Source organism: Trichogramma pretiosum, unplaced genomic scaffold (assembly GCF_000599845.2).
Source record: "Trichogramma pretiosum strain Unisexual culture from Peru unplaced genomic scaffold, Tpre_2.0 scaffold59, whole genome shotgun sequence".
NCBI classification, from domain to species: domain Eukaryota; kingdom Metazoa; phylum Arthropoda; class Insecta; order Hymenoptera; family Trichogrammatidae; genus Trichogramma; species Trichogramma pretiosum.
This window is the reverse complement of record NW_019641668.1, coordinates 1,069,908-1,089,736: the sequence shown is the minus strand read 5'-3', so window position 1 is coordinate 1,089,736 and position 19,829 is coordinate 1,069,908. Positions and strand designations below refer to the sequence as shown.

Sequence of the window (19,829 nt, the reverse complement as noted above, 5' to 3'; positions counted from 1 at the left end):
TACTTTTAAGTTATACGCGCTCATTTCTATAGCGATTTTACATATGTTATTGTTTCGAAAATATTTATTTCTCGTTTCTTCGGAGATAATACTCCAGAACGAGCCCGAGTCAACTTCCATCTTAAATTTTATCGCGTTAATATCTAGATTTAAATAACACGGAGCTGTTGCCGCATCGGAATGCGTTACATTATTTGTAGTATAACAGTTACTCGTTATGTTGTTGAACTCGTACGACTCGTCTTCTTCATGGCTGCTACTGACGCTGCCGTTATCGCTGCTACTGGCTTCCTTCTGTGTTGACGTTTGCAGGTACTGTATCTTCTTCTTCTGGCTTCGGCACATTGCTTCTAGATGACCTTGCCGCTTACAATTTCGGCATGTCTGTTGCCTGTGTTTGCAGTTACGGGCTATATGGTTCGGCTTTCCACAGCAGTAGCACACTAAACTCGAATTACTTTTATTTTTGTGGCTCTTGTTATCGTTAACTTTTACCGAATGAATGTTATCATCATGCCTGTTTGATTCGCTCAATTTTTCTGCTGTTGTCGCATTCATTTCTGCTTTCTCGCGTGCCAGCGCTATCTTGTAGGCACCCGCGTACGTTAACTTCTCTTGTTTAAATAGCTCTGCTTTCGACGCATGATCCTTTAGCCCGCATACCAATTGATCCCTTAGCGCCGTCTCTAGATCAGCGAAATTACAATTTAGCGAAAGCTCTTTCAATCGCGCTCCGAAATCGGCTAATTTCTCCGTGGGTCCTTGTTGCGCTGCATAAAATTTACACCTTTCCATCGTTTCCGACGGCTTTGGGCATAAGTGGTCTGATAATAGCTTGGACACTTCGTTGAACTTTTTATCTTTGAGTTTTTCTGGATGGCATAGATTTTTGGCGAGTTTGTATGTGTCCGCGCTTACCCGTGTCAATAAGATGGCTGCTTGCTTTTTTTCGTCACTAATGCCGTTTGCAAAAAAATATAATTCCAATCTTTCCACAAACGTCTCCCAATCATCTTTGCCCAATTCAAACTCCAATTTTACTTTTGAATCTATCGTTGTCATCGCTGATACTGTGTTCACTTCACTCGGTTTTACTTCACTTTTACTTTCCTCTTTTGGTGTGTCCTCCGTTGCTTTTTTTAATTTTCCTTTCAGCCGCTTTGTTGAGTCTTTTGCTGAATATTGTATACCGGCACTTTCCAACTGTTGAATAATTTCTTGTCTAGTTGGTTCGTCAACTTCGTCACTATTGCCACTTTCACTCATTGAACTTTAAATAATTTACGTAAGATCGTCGAATCCTCGTCGCCAATTGTAATGTATTGATTAAACACAATTGTTCTATTTTAATTACTTAAGGCTTTATTTAGAAATTACATAAGAATGTGGTACAGATAGATACAGAGAGCTCTCGAGTGCGCCCGTGCCGGTACAATACTGATATCGTTCGAAGCACGGTGTGTACGACACCATGTGAGTGCGCATACGTGCGCGCTCTGGTGACTATACCACACAAGCTATATCATCGCATAAATCGCTTAACATTTTGTGATGAATGTTGCCAATAATTAAGTACCAGAAGATACAAAAAATGTTAGAAAAAATTGTGAACTTTAATAAGATAATGTATCAAATGCTCTTATTAAATTTTTTTTAAATTCTTTTACAGATTCAGTTAGAGTAAGCCAGTCATCGAATCAACCTAAAGATACAGCCTCAGATAATTCTGGTAATAACCGTATACATTTGAGTGATCTACAAAATTTTTTATCTGAAATACCGGTTTCAAATGATAGTGGATCAACTCAACAGGTAAAGACTTAAGTTATGTTCCATAATACGGTTTTTTGTAAACATCCTTTTCTTACGGTAGTTCCCTTAGAACCTGACCTGCAAATTCTGTGCAAATGTCTAGAAAAAATCTGAAAAAATTCATACGCTTTCCTTGACAATTTCTAAGACTTTTTTGTTCTTTTAAAAATTTTTCGTAGAGTTCATACTTATTGAGATAAAAATTCGCAGATTCTTTGCTTGAAATTGTTTAAATTTGAATTCTTTATAGCTCGTGAAAAATATATTTTAGAGAAAATTTGCAAGAGTACTTTTGCGTTTAAAATGACCCTAAAAACCTTACAAAGTGGGTTTCAGGTCAAAAAGTTTGAATCTTTATTTTTGCAATGTTTTTACATTAACATTTCTGAAAAACTGTATGGTCAAGTTTTTCCAGATTTTTAGCTATGTTTTAGTTCATACTGAACAATCATCTCCTAGTTTTAGAAAAGATTTTATCGATGCGTTTTTTTATAATCACACAAAACAGCGTCTTTTCGACACGCTAGCATAGGGATCCCACGTTAAAGTACCGAACTTTGATTAATTATAGTTCGGAAATAATTTGGTTAAAGTTGCTGAAATTTCTCACACGTATGAAAAGCACTGTCAATAATATGTGGTTAAAATTTCAAGACCTTTTATCGATAGTTATTTTTTTTAGGGAACTACCTTAAGATCATTACCAACCCCGTAGCAACTTGCTTTTTTACAACAATGCAAATTTTCTTTCAAAAATTATGCTTCTTAAACGATAGCTGGTATGGCTGGGCTCTACCAGCATACTGGTAAGGCTAATGATTTTTTAAATAATCGTGTGTCATGCGTCCTCGGATGTGTTCCAATTTTTAGTATCGTTTAGAAACTATTGTGAGAGGAAAGAACAAACGCGCGTTTCGAGCTCCCTCTGTCAAGTAATACAGCGAGAGTTGCGGCGTAAGCTTCCTCATATACATCATATACATAACAGATTTTACAATCGAGACAGATTATGACTTCGTTATATCAATTATGCTCGAATCATTTTGGCGACCTTTGGCTATTTAACCATACTTTTTTGGCAGCATTCACACGTTAAGTTATTATCAACCCATGCGATTGGCATTCTAACCGAAAGATACCTATCGCCCCAACGAGCATATTCATATAAGTTCTCACATAAGATTTTACGTCGTATCTAACGTAGAATCTTACGTTTTATTATCTACAGTAACCGTTCTAACATAAGTTCTTACTTACGAACTGGTTTATTTTTACAGCCTTATATACGGGTGATATCGGCTAAAATGATTTTTTTCGAGTCACAAAATGGTGATTCAAATGAGGGTTGATTTTTGTTTTGCAAACTACCAAACAACAAATTGTAAACAGGCAAAGCTGCAGACAAATTAAAATTATTTTGTCATGCATAGATTGGGTGCACGATTTGACGTGCCACCTCGCGGATAAACTCATCGTTTTACCACCAAAAAAACGTTCTAGTTTAACATAAAAAACAAAGGAGGCGACCACTTTCTTGTTTTTTCCATATTTTTTTTTCATTTCAATTGTCAAGAAATGGATATTATCATTAAAATGGGGATCGAGAGAATCACACACGATATCTTTTCTAACCCACAAACCTCTACTAAGGTGAAACTTCTCGTTGAAAGTAAACACGTTTATTTGGTTAAAAAAGCTCCCTCGCCTACCTAACTAGTAAAATTCAAGATATATGTGCATTACGCACTGTGCCACCTGAAATTCGCGAAAACGTCTTTTTTTCCTCTTCAACGCGAAAAATCTCGATTTTTCCCTTGCTCATCTGTGCTTTTGAAGGCACCATGAGAAAGATAGAAACTTCCTCTTTGAGCCTATCATAGTCTTACATCTGAAACTTTCCATATTGTGTTAGAAATCATGCTTCGAAATTCAAATTGAAGCCCGCTGCCTTAAGAGGATATATTAACCCATTAACACCCAAAGTAACAAAATTTTTCTTTCACGATCAATCCAATTTTTTCCCGTGTTTTGAATCTTGAAAAGACTTCGCATACACATAATAATAAGTCTTTTAAAGGTCTACAGCACGGGAAAAAATCGCATTGATCGCGAACGAAAAAGTTCGACACAGTAATGATCCAAATTCTCATTATTGCTAAACTTGCTCAATTAAAACGGTTACAAATAAAATTTTGAAGTTTCAAACTATTTCCATTGAAAAAGCATGTTTACACAAAAGTAACCCAGTCTGTCCGGTTTCGATCAAATGTTTTTTAACGATTCTGTGACAATCTAAGTAAAGAGGTTATAAAAAGTCACCGTTACAAAAGTATGTAAAAATGGCACTTTTAGGGTATCGCTGGAATAAAACAAAGTCGAATATGTTGGTAGGATATGATGTCCCGTAGTTTATTTTCATCTATAAAGAGTCATAAAACGCTTATGAACAAAGGTATGAAAAGCGACAGGCAATAATGTACCAAAACAGTCGAATAAAGCCGTGTACAGGGTGGCTACATGAAAAATATCATTGTAGCCGATGTCACCATGTGTACACAATTTCTCGCGCAAAAAGTTACAGTAGAACTCATGTTAGAACTTATATGAAATCTCATGTAAGATTTTAATATAATTTCTTACAGCTAAAATTATTAGCTATCAAAAAAATAATGTTTTCAGTCGATGTTTTCGTCGAAATTTTATATTAGTAGATTATGCAACAGGATCAGGGGGTGACAATATTGACAAATGCTTCCGTTGCGTATATATTTTTTATTATACGTGCAGAAAGTCGACTTTAAGCTCGACAACCATGCACGAAAGTAGTACTTTCCGCACAGGGGGATGAAAAAAACTTGATGTAAGTTCTTTTCTAAGTTATTGCTCTAGTTTTTACGCAAGATTTTACTTCTATATTAATGCTTTTGTCTAGAACCAGCTTCTACGTAAGAACTTACACTGTCGATAATCATAGGTAAGATTACACAAAATCTATGGAAGTTCTCAGTAGAACTCACATAATAACTTATTTAATATTTTCATTGAGATCCGCATTGACATATCGAGTTACATGCTTACGTACAATTTCAAACCCAGATGTAAAAAAAGTAAAAATTGAATTTCTTCAAAATTATTTGGAAATAAAAAAAAATGCATAAAAAAACGTGATACGTCCCGATAAACTCGGGCAGCTTGGACCCGAGCTGGCCATAACGGGCCAGGTAGCACGGTTTTTTAAAAACCCGCACACCCCAACTTTTTACTCTTACATTTTTCTACTACTAATCAAGAACCCGCTTCTCTGCGTTGGAGCCAGTAACAAACGGAAAGCGTAATTACAACATAATGGAAGTTGCATGGCTTATAGCAATAATAATATACGGGTAGACATAGGTAGATATCGCTCCTGCTACGCTGTAGATACTATTTTGTACTTTTTATCGGATTAATTTTCACCTTTCGTAGTTATTGTTAAATTACATCAGTTTATAAACAGCAATAAAATTGCAATGCGAAATGCTGCTAGACAAGAATTTCAAGTTAATATTATTCCTCAATTTACAATCAATTTAATAAATATCTCAAAAAGTATGTCCCAACGCATTTTAATTAATTTATGATTTGAAAAATTATTGCATACATGTGAATAGTTGATTGTAAAAAGTTAATAAAAATATATGTTTTTTACAGAACAATCTTGCCTATGAGTTGAGTGCTGCTATCTCTGCAAATGTATCTGTAAACAATAATTTGGAAAGTTCCCTGAAGGAGTTTCTACCTGAAAATGATACTTTATTAACAATTATATCTACACCCCAATTCACTGAAGCGTTATCTACGTTTTGGAATGCTCTTATATCTGGACAAATAGCTCCTATTATACAACAGTTTGGGTTCAGTAAAGAAGTAACAAAAGCAGCTGCAAAAGGAAATATCAAGAATTTTCTAGTTGCTCTCGAAGCGGAGGCCAAACAATCTCTTCATTCTCATGATGATCATCAAACAAACTTAGATACCGTTTCAACCCATGATGGAAACAAACAACTTCAAAATAAAAATTCAGGAGATGATAAAAAAGATGGAGATGACGAAAATATGGCATTAGATTGAATAATGTTTTCGTATAAATCTAAAAGCAGTTTGAGTTGCAAAATTATTGATTAATAAAAAATGAATTTCTAGCTATTGTTTTTTAACTTGTACTTATAAATTTTTTCGTTTATGTATTGAAAGTGAATACTTTATTTCATCCATATCCTAAATGGTATTGATAGTTCTTAATTTTAATCAATTTTATACAATATTACAAATTAATATTACAAAACAAAATATTCACAAGTTCATACTAAACTTTATAAAAAAAATTCAAAAATAATTCTCGTGAATTTTTTAATTTTCTTCGCCAAAATTTCATGTTCGCATGAACACGCTGATCAGTACATAATTTGTTCTTTCATCATATGTAAAAACTTTATATTAAACATAATGTGAACTATGCTACCCACATGGACAAAAATGAGACCAGTAACTACTTTAGTAGAGAGGCTATCAATAGCTCGATGAAAACCAAAAGAGTGCATGCAGAGTAAATATTGAATTTTGGCCCAAATTAAAATATAGTGCTTGTTCTATTCGTTGAAACAATGAACGAATCATAACATTTTCAGTAAGTACATTTTGCAATGTATACACAAAATACTGCAGTAGAACCTATATGATAAAATCCTTTTCAACACTACGTGCGTAAAAAAAGGTTTTTCTAACCTTCCAGTGACACAAAAATCACGTTTTACGCACGAAATGTTAAAAAAATGGTTTATAACTAGTGTGCGACGAGAATGTTTCACCCAGGAGTCAACTTCTTCACGCACTTGTTACAAAATATACTATTAAATAACAAAAACAAGAATTTGATTCTTCGTACGTAGAAAAGTTGAACTTCTATACCCAGGTGAAAATGATATGTTAGATCTGACTGCAGATATGATATCAGATCTGGTATAAGTTCTGGTGAACGCACATCAGATCTTATGCTAGATCTTATATCAGAATTCGCATACGATAATCGACATCAGAACTTACATCAGATCTAATGTTAGATCTGAATCGACTGTATCGCTCTTGATTGTTTTAACAATAAATTTATTAATAATTGAAATTTATTAATAAATTTAGTTGTATTAAGAATAATTCCTCCAATGTTTGGGGTTTTGATAAAGTGAATTTGAATTAATTCGATAACTTATTGTTTAAGATTTATTATTAAATTTTAATTATTCATAAAGTTATTGTTTAAATAATTAAAGGCGTCACAGTCACTTCAGATCTGACATTAAATCTGATATCAGATCTGATGTAGGTTCTGATGTCGAAATTATCGTATGCTAATTCTGATATAAGATCTGGCATAAGATCTTATGGGCGTTCACCAGAACTTATATCAGATCTGACATCGCATCTGGAGTCAGATCTGATAGACTATTTTTACCTGGGATATGTAACGATTTCAAAACTATCAAAACAAGAAAAAAAGAATAGGTTTTTAGCATAAAATACTTTTCTCATATTGTAAGAACTTTAACATTCAAAAACCATTAATAGAAAACAGTATCATTACGTACATATCCATGAACCGATTTTGAAAGTGATTTCGAGAGAATCTATCGTTATTCGCATCGCACTCGCTACGCTCGGGCGCTAACCTCACTCCGCGGTGCTGAAAATAGTAGATGACGCAACGGGGGCGGGAGGTTGTTGATCTGCACGAGCAGAGTTCTTTTTTTTTTGGCCTTGCGAGCGCTGTACAGCGCCCCCGAACTGCCACAATACGAGTGTCAAGTTTGCAGCCCGAGCGTAGCGAGGGTGGCGTTGACAGGAGTGCAAGATTGACTACTGCTCCAGTTGCGTACACTAATTTTCATTACAACGTGCGGAAAGTAAATTGTCATCACAGCCTGCGGGAAGTAGCACTTTCCGCACGCGGTGTTGAAAATGCAATTGTTATCACAGCGCTCGGGCGACAAACTGAGACTCGTGCGAGAATCACCCACTTCGTGCACCAGTGACGTAATGTACTATTATGACTCGAAAAAGAGGACTTGAATATAAACTTAGAACAATGTTATAAAATTGTGAACGATGGTGATGACGTTATTTCAAACGATATTGTGTCAGATTTTGAAACAAAATCGGATGTCGTTTTATAAGAAAACAAATATTATTTTCCCGTTAATTATGAGTTTTATCATTGTTTTTAGCTCATATAGGGTAACTATATTAACCTACATAGAGATCTGATCCGATATATATTGAAGTTTTATTGTTTTCTAACTGTTCAATATTTTTTAAAAGTGTTTATATATTCATTTGTTTAATTACCTTATTAAAAAATGTGTAACTTATAAAACTTGCACGCACAAATAACATCAGGATCAGTGGTAGGACTGCGAAAATGATGACGCAATGAACATTTTTTCACTCCTTTAAATATTATATTTTCAGAAAAAGTTATATTTGCACTTTTTAATCATCAACTCTTGTATCTATTCGATTTTGGTCAAATTCTGAACTTTTCCATAAAAAAGACCGTCTATTTTCGACTACCTTCAATAAACTTAAATAATTTTTAAGTAATGTATCAATTCATTTTTCAAGAACGAAAATAGGTTCCTTATGCATTTATAGATATCTATGTTTATTTATAATGATTTCAGTCTTCAAAAATAAAATTTTAAGCTAGTTTTAAGTTCATGTTATTGATGTTTCAGTAGGGTGATCGGCAATCAAACGATTAGCATTTTTTCGCTCAAATTTTTTGTAAAAAAATTGAAAGTTTTTTTGGATCAAGTGTAAGTACTCGTTCGAAAGGTTACCTTTTTTTGCTATTAGAAAGTATTTTTAAACAATTATTTTAAAGTCATGCATAATTTTTATTAGTGAACGGAATGAGAATTTTTCGTAAATAGTCGAGTACTGGTACTTTTACCCTGTAACTCAAAATTAGCGAAAAAAAGACGGTTTTTTTCTTTAAAAATGATATTCGATTTTGTTTCAAATACTGACTCACAATGACGTTAGAAATAAACGTAATTTTTTTCAACAAGGTATGATTTCGATGTACTGTCCGTGGACTAATTTTATCCACTAAATTACGGAACGTCGTATGCTTACACAAGTCCCATACCGACCGAATTCGTGTCAAATGGACAAAATTAGTCCACAGACATGTACTCATATTGGTTCGAGATAAATGTGTTGGGTGGAACACGGAACAGCGTGGTGAAACATGCATAGAAAATTCCAGTATTCCATGGTACAGATTCAAAGTCAGTCTAGTGTATTGTGACAACGCATTGAGACCATTGAAGTTTTCATGTAGAATGAGTCATAAGAAATAACAAATGACTACAGCTTTTAGCTAGCTTCAAATATAAACATAAAAACAAATAAAGTTGGAATCATTTGACATCAAAATGGTTATTCAAATTTTACAGATTTGAAGTAATACAATTAATTATTTATATTTAGTATAAAATTTAAACATTACAGGCCCAAGAAGTAGAGGAAACTATGAAAAGAATACAATCTCACAGAGGTGTAATTGGAACAATTGTCGTCAACTCTGAAGGTTTTGTAGACAAAAATTTTTATCTTTAAACCTATCCTCCATTTTTATGAATAGATTATAATTAATAGTTTTTTTTTTTTTTTGAAATTGGAAATGAAAACGAATTTTTCAATAATCAGAAAAACAAATATTTAAAAAGCTCCTTTAAGATTTTAAAAACATATGCATGCCTAGCCTAATACTTTGAAAATTTGTATTCAACTAATATTCCTTTTCAGTTTAGTTATTCATTATAAATTTTAGAAATCTCCACACTTCATGTGTTTCTTAAATATATTGGCCACCTCTTATTTTAAAAATTTGTATTTTTATGTGTATTTTATTTTCAACAAAATATAAAAGTAGAATTTTCACATAAAGAAAAAAATTTTACAAAAATTTTACATGTCCATAATAAGAATTCATATTTTTTATTAAAATTTTACTTTTGCTACTGGCCCTTGATTTATTCTAAAACAACCTGGCTTTAAAAAGAAACATGTAATAAAAATATAAACATGTTCTAAATATCTATTATATAATTAACATAATTTATCAATATCTTCATGATCATTTTTTCAACCATTGTCAGAAGTTTCATCTATTATAGAACAATGGACAGTTTACAGTTTTTATAATTTGTAATGTTGATTTTTTAATATAGATGAATGACTTCAATGAATAAATATTTTAATGAAGATTTATTTCAAATAAAATTATTGCAATGAGTCATTCTTTTTAGCTTGAACATGAAAATATTGATACCACGCTAAACTTAAACTATTCATGCTTGAAATATTAGGTAATCATTAAAATCTTAATACACAGTTCATTACTTTGCACAATAAAGTTATTACTATGTTATAGATAGGGTCAATTCTTATTCTCTGTGAAATCCTAAAGTCAAAAAATGTTATCTCGTGTCATGTAAAACTTGTTTTTTGTCTCAAAAGTCTGGGGCTCTAGAGTTGATGTTTTTTCTACATTTATGGCTTTTTATTCATTTAATAAAAGAACTTTTAGCCCAGATCTCAGTGACTTGAAAAAGAGTTTTAGCATAGCTTCTTATCTGAAAATTGCCCAAATTTTTTTGACAAATAGAAATAACTGTATTTTTCTTAAATTTGTTAAAAACATTCAAGAAAATTGTAACTTCGATTTTTATCGAGATCTTATTTTTTTAAAATAGTGAACATTGATGAAGCTACAATATGAAATCTATGAATTTTAAATTTGATTGTCAAATTTACAAAACAATGTTTTAGAATAAAAAGTTTTAAATTTGTTCAAAGAATACGCGTTAATTTTTCCGATTTTTTTTCAAAAATTTTGGATTTTTAAAATCAGCCCCGACGGAAAAAAATCGTTCAAGAAAAAGTAAAAGTAGTAACTAAAACCATCATATTAAATTGTAAAATGTAATAAAATGTAAAAAAATGTAAAATTACTTGCGATTTCGAACAGCCAATGCATTCAAAAAGGCAGTATAAAATCACATTTTTTTACACTTTTTTACACTTTTTTACATTTTATTCAATATGCTATCCACGTGTGATCGCACCGACTGCAGCAAGTGATTTTCGTGAAAAAAATGTATTAATTTTTATGAATAAATTAAGACAAATTATGATGGATATGTATATAAACCAAATTCAGTCATCTCAGTACTCCCCAGTACATCTATGATGATGTGATAAGGCTTTCTGCTGCATTAGAGTGAGTTCACTTTTTTCACGAAAATCACTTGCTGCGGTCAATTCGATCACATGAGGGCTTGACTGGAATTTGAAACTCATAAGTAAAAATTGGAACATTTAAAATTATTATTACAGAATTTTGTGTTTTTTTACACTTTTTTACTTTTTCCATGTAACTTTAATGAGCTTGAATTCATAGGGTTTTCATCTCTCTAATTATAGGTAAACAAATGTAATAAACTGTCACAAAAAGTAAAAAAGTGTAGAAAAACATATCACATGTCCGAAATCGTTAGTAATCTTAAATTTTTTTACACTTTTTTACTTTTTATTACAGTTTACAACATTATTATGCACTTTATTTAAAAAAAAATTTCCGCTGGGGAGATTATTATGTAAAATTCCTACAGTGTCCCCAAAAAAATTCAAAAGTAATCCACACGTTTATTTTCAATAATTGTAAACCCTTTTTTTAAGGTTTTATAGAAAAGTAGCTCGATATTCTATGATATTTAAGTCCGCTGAAAGCAGGAAAAAGTAGAAAACTGACTTACGAAATAATTTTTCAAGAAGAAAATGTACGTTTGTTTTCATTTAAATTCAAAAAAAAGTGATAACGTGAACTTATCGCAAAACTAAAGCGATCCCGAAATATCCCATTCAAAAACCTACTTGTATGGATTTTCATAAAATATTAATATCATTATCTATATTTTCAAAACGATTGTTATTCATGAGCAAAATTTCAATTTTGTGCAGTAAAGGGTTTAATTAGTTATTATCGTCTGGTAGTCAACAAGAGTTTTCAGAATATTTTTAAAAATTTCTAATTTCGATTTCTAAAATGCGACCAAATACATTTTTTATAGATATTTTTATTTTATAAATCTATTTATTATAAAATCCAAGCACATTTTGATATTCGATTCAACACGATACGATCAGGTCACTTTAATATTGTATATAGCTTTTTTTATCATGCACGCACGCTAAAAAGTAAAATAACATCAGTTTCTAAGCACAAACCCTATCTTTACTCGGAAAGTCAGGACGATTCTCAATAGGGCCTTTTGGGTGCATAGAATTTCATATTTGATTGATTCTCCCGAAATCTGCTATTTTAGGTATTGAAAATGAAAAAGTAGTGAACATTTTTTTTCAAATTGAACGGCGCCAACAAGTTTACCTTTTTTAAACCATAAAATATGAATAATCATTGAATCTGGGGTCTTGAGATTTCATTTTACGAAAGCTAAGTCCAATTTTATGCTTGAAATGGACTATTTTCGGTTACGAAGGTGACACACACGAAGGTGACAAATTGCTACTTCAATCAATTACGTTTGAAAAATGAGAAATGCACAAATTTTCCGTACGACCCGAAATTCGGTCATGAAAAACGAGTCTTTTGACGGTGCGAGCGGTTAACAAGAATGATCCTAGCTCGAGATATTCATGTCCACGGAAGTGACCGTTTTTTTTAAACATGTAAATTTTTCAATCCGCAATCGACTCTAATCGAAAGTTGGGTCATACTACTTGCCAGTTATGGAGCCAGGGACATCAAAAATTAGTTAACGACCCAAAACAAGCGGTATGTTTGGAATTATTCAGAAGCATGATTAAAAAGCGAGAAATTTTCAGTTGTGTAGGACATTTTTTTAAAAAATTTTTCAAGGCCCAATGATGCACTTAAACATTACTGTAGATGTATAGAACGTTGTGTCATAGTTATTATAGCGTTAGGTGCTTATGTAAATGTATGGTATATGCAAACAGAGTTGATTTTGTGATCTACACATGACACAGAGGTGACATTTGACATACATATCTCCACGGCAAATGTAACTGGCACTAAAAAATTGAAATATTTATATTCAATCAGGAAGAATACATCAATATTGAATGAATGACCGATCCAGTTTTGGCTTATTTTTAATTATTTAAAAACAGCAACTTTTAGGCGCGCTTCGCGCGCATAATTTTTTCAGTGGAGTTTTAAGAAACTTACTATTTTGACCGTAGGTGTCACTTTATTGCATTTCGTCTCGAGGTATAAGTAACTCGACCAATCACAGGCCGAATAGATTGGCTTCACTTTCAGGTCCATCATTATTTTAAGTGAGGATAGCATGTAGACATGCAAAAAGCAGATTTCAGGAGAATCAACCATTTATTTATGAAAAAAAAGCATTTTAAAAATTTATTGTAAGGGATTGCAGTATGCTTTCAATACGTCTTGCAAAAATGAATATGGATTACCTTAGAGATGAAAAACGGTGTGGATTTCTGCTGAGTGCTATTTGGTTCAATTTCTTTGACGTGGGTGAGAGAAGTTGCCGATACCTAAGCCTCGTTATCTTTGATTATTTACGAAAATAAACTTGCCTATATCCATGTTATTGAAATTATTCAAAATGACACTCATATATGTTTATTCATTATTATCGCACTTACTAATTTGATCACGCAAATTTTTATGTATGTGTACTTCATAATCATACTACTTATGTTTCAAGAACACAAGTATTATGATTGATTTTAATGAAATACAATACTTTTTTAGGTATTCCAATCAAATCAACCATGGATAATGCAACGACAATTCAATATGCTGGATTAATAAGTCAATTATCAGATAAAGCTAGATCAATTATTAGAGATTTAGATCCGACGAATGACTTGACATTTTTAAGATTACGAAGTAAAAAACATGAAATCATGGTTGCTCCTGACAAAGAGTTTATTTTAATTGTTGTACAGAATCCCATAGATTAAGTATTAAAAATTTTTTAAAATTACTCTTCTATATATCATTGAAACCTAACCCATTGTTTCAAGTTGAATATTCTTTATTCGTTTTCATGAAAGTATTTTACGGGATTATACTTATCATTTTAGAGCTTTGACAGATACTATTTAAACGCATATAAGATAATGAGTCTATAAAAAGATGCAATATCATTTTTGTTTGAGAAAACAGGATTTTTTTGAATTTTACGTGGAATTCTACATAAATTATTCATTTAATTTTCAGGTAGATTTCCAGGTACATTCCCATAGTCGAATTCTCCTGTGGAAATTGTCATTAAAATGTACACGGAAGTATACGTGAAAATCTTCAAATACACCGTCTTGAGAAATAGTAGATTACGCAACGGGGCCGTGCGCGAAAGTAGCACTTTCTGCGCGCAGTGATGAAAACACTTTTCGCGCATTAGAAAGTGTGTGAAAAACGCATTTTTCGCTATACTATTACATAAACTAAAGTTTTGCAGAATATAGGATCAGATAACTAGACGAAAGTGAGTTTTGGTTTTTTAAATTGTTTCTTTTACAATGTTTTAAATAGTATCTGACTATTATTGTTGAAAATTTAATAAAAAATATTTTCTTTTTAATGCATTAAAAGTAAATAAGAGAGCTTTACCAAGCAAAATAAAGTAAAATCTTTTCCGAACTGTCCGAAAATTAGTTATTTTACCATGGTTCCCAATTGTTCAAGAACTTTTACTCTTATCACTTTATAGGTTGCAGGCTCTTTAGAAAAATAGTCATTTTTTTCTTACATTTTTAACTTGTAAATATATAATGTATTATATGTTACATAATATATACGTTGAAATTCAAAGGATCGGTATGTAAGGACTAAATTCTCTAACTTTTATTTGATGTACTCAGCTGTCTTTCAGAGACCTCTACGTAATTTGAGTTGATAGAAGGCACTCAGAATTATCTTTTCTAAAATATAAAAAATTAAAATGGACAACGTAAATTATAGCATTTCAAATGAAACTACCATACAAAATTAGCTTAAAATGCTGGGGTAGAGTACACTGGGTTAACATCGATTCTGTCTGTTCCAACAGAGTGGTAGAACGTGTTTAAGCATAGGAAATTCCGGCGTTCCATCGGACAGAATCGATGTTAACCTAGTGTACATGTTTTTATTGTAAATGGCAGAACCGCCTATTATGGCGCAATTAAGGGTTTTTTTAATAACAGAAAATTTACTTGATGATATGGCATTTTCTTTTCATAAACAGACTTACAAAACAGTTGTAATTACGCTGTGATAATTATTGAGCATAGCCTTTTTGCTTAGTTAAATTATAATCTCAAAAAAGTGGCGTCGTCTGCCTTAAGGGTCTTTTATTTTACAAATTACTTAATTATCAATATACGATTCGTCAAAAATAAAGCATCATATTAAAAAAGAGCCCAAAGACATCATCTTAATCCATAATGTTATTAAAAAATAAATAAAAACACAATTTTTGGGGACAATCCGTAGATTTATCCAGTCAAATTTATTAGAAATGAACACGTTAAAAATATATAAACAGTGAGACGTTTTGCAGATAATATTAATCGTAATAATATTCTTATAATGTTAATCTATCCTCAGTAAATTTTCAATATGCTCAAGTTTGGAACCCGTAATATTGTAATAAAACAGCTGCATTGTTTTTATTTCATGATGTTAATTATTGATGATATTTTTCAATCATTATTTTGTAAAAATTAGATAATTGATGTACACATAATATTACTATATAAATTTCAAATCGGAAAAATATTATCTAACTGTTAGGGGTTACGTCATAGTAGACGGTACTCCCCCTTAACTTTTTTTAAAAAACACACTCAAAATGAAAATTTCACTCGATTTTACAACTCAAAAACCATGTTTTCTCATAATTTGGCAACAATTAACGATGAGACATGTTGGGTTAATGAGATTATACAAAAGATTTGTTAAAAGACTAAAATTCAAATTGAATTTCCTCGAGAATGTAGAAGATTCGGGTGAAGAGGCGCGCCACTCACTAGATTTGTTTTTCAAAAGTACAGTTTCTGAAGATTACCTAGTCATAGTTTCGATTTAAAAGCTTGATGGGCATTTCCGCAATCAGAATTTGATTATTAAAAATAAGATAAGCTGTATTTCAAAACTCATAAAAAAACGTCATGTGATGCATGTTTTTTGTGTGGGTTCGAGTTTACATACGATCAGAAATTATTTTCAAGGCAAGAAAAAATTGCTAATTTAACATAAACATTACGATACGAGACAAGTTTTTACACAAATGCTATGGAGTTGACATATTAAAATCTCACGGGATTCCCGCATATTCTCAACGTGATTTAATAATGACGATCGTAAATTTCGAGTTTAATTACTTGCAATAGGTCTCTAAAAGACAACAGTGTACACTGATGGAAAATTCGATCATTTTAGCAAGAACTTGCTCGCGTATTTTGTTCGTGAGTACCACAAGAGCGATGAAATGACTACTAGAACCAATAGCTATGTTCCTCAGCGTCACACAGATCTATCATGGCGTATTTATATTTCATCATATGTATATAAATATTTACAATAGTGGTCTAACTTTATGAATGTTTCGGAATGGCCAGCATTCGGTTAGATTGCAAATAACAAACAATAAATCTTAAAAATATATTAATTAACTTCGTGTAGACGACTGTCACTCGGTTTAATAACCTGACCAATAATCCTTTCCGTTGATACGTACTTTCTGCCAGCCATGCCATGCACGGCTAAAGTCTGCTTCTGTCAGACTAGTTAACGGTGGTGGCACTGTATGTAGCATTTCTTGGGTAATTTCCTCCTCTAAGTCTTCGTAATGTAGTGAGACATTCATGTAACCAACGTCTTCTGTTTCTTCACTATTATATTTGTTGTACTCCTCATCGGCTTGAGGACAGATGGATTCTCGACCATGTTCATCATCTATAATTGGCGATTTTGGATTAATGGGCTTAAAACCGATAGAGCGTAAAAGAGCTATGCGACAATTAACATTGGATGTACGAACAACTGCAAACGCTGAACTATCTATAAAAAATTATATATACAGATATAAGGGAGCCAAAAACAACATTAATTTTAGGTCATACTTACAAGTTCTAGGCGGTAAACTATTATTGCAGAGAGACTCAGTGTCATTATTCGACTCAATATTTTGGGGTTCTTCTTTTACATCGTCCATTTCTATCAGATCGATTTTCATGCCGTTTTCATCAATCGTTTCAATGCCGCAGACACGCTCAGTTTGCGTTCCCTTATTGATATAAGTTGGTTTCAATAATTCACATTGTGTCGATGTTTCTTTTAATTTTGTTTTTTTTTTACCCACTGTCTTTCTAATTTCTTTTTCTGATTTATGAATCGTAAAATTTTTTGATTGTATTCTTGGCACATTGATCATTTTTCGCTGAGGAACCACTTCGGCTTTTGATAATCTTTTCCTTGGTGATCGTAACCTGCCACTTCTTGTAGCTCTTGTAATAGTTTCAAATTTAGCATCAATTGCTAAATTAGCTATTTCTCTTCTTTGTTTGTTGAGAATGTTTTTGTGTTTGTTTTTAATGTAAAATTTATTCTTCAGTTTATATTCTTTTGATTTTGAAAAATCATCTTGATTTTTTATAGTAGTTAAAGTTTGATAAGCAGCTACAATTTTTGATTCCTCGTTGTTCAAGCCAATCATATTACCTATTAATAATTTTGCCATTGGATGTGTCTTGTCTTTGACTATGACATTAACAAGTTTATCTGGAGCTAAAGAATCTAAGCCAGATTTAGATCCACAGATTGTTGAAAAACCTGCTGGTTCAGCTTCTGTGTTCATTCTTACAAAAGTTTCTTTTGAAGGGATGGGACCATTTGCATTGTTACATTTATTTAATGATTTCTTTGACATCTTTTATAACTGCTTATTGCTTTTGAATCTCTTATTTTAAAACTGTAAGAACTAAAATTGCAAGCCTTTGACAGCTTATACCTTACATAAAATAATGTATGACTTTTGTTTTAGTTGTATTTTTCTGAGTTAAACTATTTGTGGGATGTGTCAAAAAATGTATAATACTTTTTATATCATATTTATATGCTGTTTTTAGATGAATATTTGAAAAGTCTCAACTTTTTTTACCAATCCAAAATGTACTTTGTTTTTTTAACTTAATTCTAAAGATCCTTGATATTTGTTTCTATGCTAGTAAAGGTAAGTATACCATCAAAATCATCATCAATCAAATGAAATGTCCATATTGTTACTGTCTAATGAAGATTGCTGCATATATTTCCATCAAATGGTTTATGCACACTATTCCTAAAGCAGTTTGAACAATAACCACACCAAGATTCTGGTTGACAATTGAGCACTGGTCCATAATGAATTTTTTTCTAAAAAATTCAATTAACGATTGAGTAATTAGTGAGTACTTGCAATCAATACAATTATTATATTTCTATATTATGAAAAGAAATTACTTTTTTTTATTTTTTCACACATATTAAAATAAAACAATCGTACACATACTGACTTTTATGATCAAAACGAACATAAAACTAATAGAAAAAAATAATTGAAACTAAAAAGTTAATTCTTTTTTTTTACATGAGCTTAAGCAACTGATTAGTGTAAAATAAACAAATCTCACCTTGTTGCTATAGATTTGCTGCCTCAGTTTGACAAGCATTCTGCAAATTTTTCTGCTTCCGAAAATTCTCGTTTCGCACGATCGGCGTTTATGCAGTAAAAAAGTGGATTTAATTCTATTCGCCTTCTCGTATCGATATATTTAAATCACCACACACAATAAATATTTTAACATGAAAGTCTTGATTTTGATATAAATTTTTCCAATACATAAATCAATAAATAAATTAACAAAAAAACAAATGAATCTTCAACCTCCTGTCAAGACTTTGTCTGTGCGACAATTGCAAAAATTTTTTTGACGGTATCAGGGTACGTTGCGAAAACGAGGATGTCTTAATGAAACAGGATAAGGTGGTCGATGAAGTTGCTGCAGCCATCTTGCACCGCACGCAGTGCAATTTGAACTAAGTTAAAAATGAGATTATATACATAATACCTTATCATGCAGCTACCTCTGCAGTAGTAGCTCTCTATTCCGCTGTGCGATTTTCATCGTGTGCATGTTCAACTTGAGCGAACCAAAATAACGTATTTACCTTCCAAGAGAAGAGCCAAAAAATTATATAGAATTTTATTCAACTGGATGTTTGGGTTTTAGAAACTTCATTAAATATCGTGCATGAGACCTCATAGATTCAAGACTTTTTTGATAAAGGTTAGGTCATGAATAATTCATTAACACAGTTTATTATCTCATAGCAATAAATCATATTTATTTGAATAATATATCTGAATCGTTGATATAATAGAGAATGCATCCGTTTTTATACAGCAGGCCATCTTTCTTGATTTTAATCTCTCTCGCAAGACCAAAAATTAAAAAAAAGTATACCAAAGCCATGAATGAATGGGCATCAAAAATTATACAATTGAATGATATGAGTACACATGAGGTTGAATACAGTTTAAAAAAAAACTAATTAACAATAATAGAATAACAAATTTTTTGATAGTAAAGTGAGAAAAATTTTAATTAAAAGCTCAATGAAAATATCATCTTTGATTCTTGTTTTTCCTTTGAGAAAATGAAGATTCAAGTTTGTAGTAAAGAGAAAATAAGAAAAATTATAGACTAAATATAATTAACGAAAAGTGATATAAAGAAATTATTCAAAATTTCCATAACACTAATATGCAAACACAGTAGTTTCAGAGCATCTCTCAACTTGCCAGTTTGTTTTGGTTTCATTTATCTTTTCTTTACATTAAAACCATAAGATAGTTGAGAATTTATTATGT

At 31.6% G+C, this 19,829-nt stretch overlaps 3 protein-coding genes and 1 long non-coding RNA gene across 5 annotated transcripts; 2 read left to right on the top strand and 2 right to left on the bottom strand.

Moving 5' to 3' along the window:
* Positions 1-109: 109 nt before the first annotated feature.
* On the bottom strand, positions 110-1,266 carry LOC111693981. Its single transcript, XM_023460333.1, has 2 exons — positions 213-1,266; positions 110-120 (listed from the first exon to the last, which is right to left on the bottom strand). Exons 1-2 carry the CDS (start codon positions 1,264-1,266, stop codon positions 110-112), a joined length of 1,065 nt encoding a protein of 354 aa, XP_023316101.1.
* A 386-nt stretch (positions 1,267-1,652) lies between these two features.
* LOC111693982 lies at positions 1,653-6,008 on the top strand. The gene is made up of 2 exons (XR_002763538.1): positions 1,653-1,812; positions 5,503-6,008. It is a non-coding gene; the product is annotated as an uncharacterized LOC111693982 (long non-coding RNA).
* A 3,152-nt stretch (positions 6,009-9,160) lies between these two features.
* On the top strand, positions 9,161-15,568 carry LOC106651395 (dynein light chain roadblock-type 2). Of its 2 annotated transcripts, XM_023460354.1 has the most exons (4): positions 9,161-9,287; positions 9,361-9,439; positions 13,682-13,893; positions 14,153-15,568. In XM_023460354.1, exons 1-3 carry the CDS (start codon positions 9,285-9,287, stop codon positions 13,891-13,893), a joined length of 294 nt encoding a protein of 97 aa, XP_023316122.1. In that variant the 5' UTR covers positions 9,161-9,284; the 3' UTR covers positions 14,153-15,568. The 2 variants fall into 2 exon arrangements, with proteins under 2 accessions (XP_023316122.1, XP_014225358.1); XM_014369872.2 differs by lacking the exon at positions 14,153-15,568 and having other exon boundaries at positions 13,682-13,917.
* Positions 15,569-15,627: 59 nt separating this feature from the next.
* Positions 15,628-18,973, bottom strand: LOC106651439. The gene is made up of 3 exons (XM_014369931.2): positions 18,589-18,973; positions 17,045-18,331; positions 15,628-16,978 (listed from the first exon to the last, which is right to left on the bottom strand). The coding sequence occupies exons 2-3, from the start codon at positions 17,844-17,846 to the stop codon at positions 16,617-16,619; spliced, it is 1,164 nt and encodes a 387-aa protein (XP_014225417.1). The 5' UTR covers positions 17,847-18,331; positions 18,589-18,973; the 3' UTR covers positions 15,628-16,616.
* Positions 18,974-19,829: the final 856 nt, after the last annotated feature.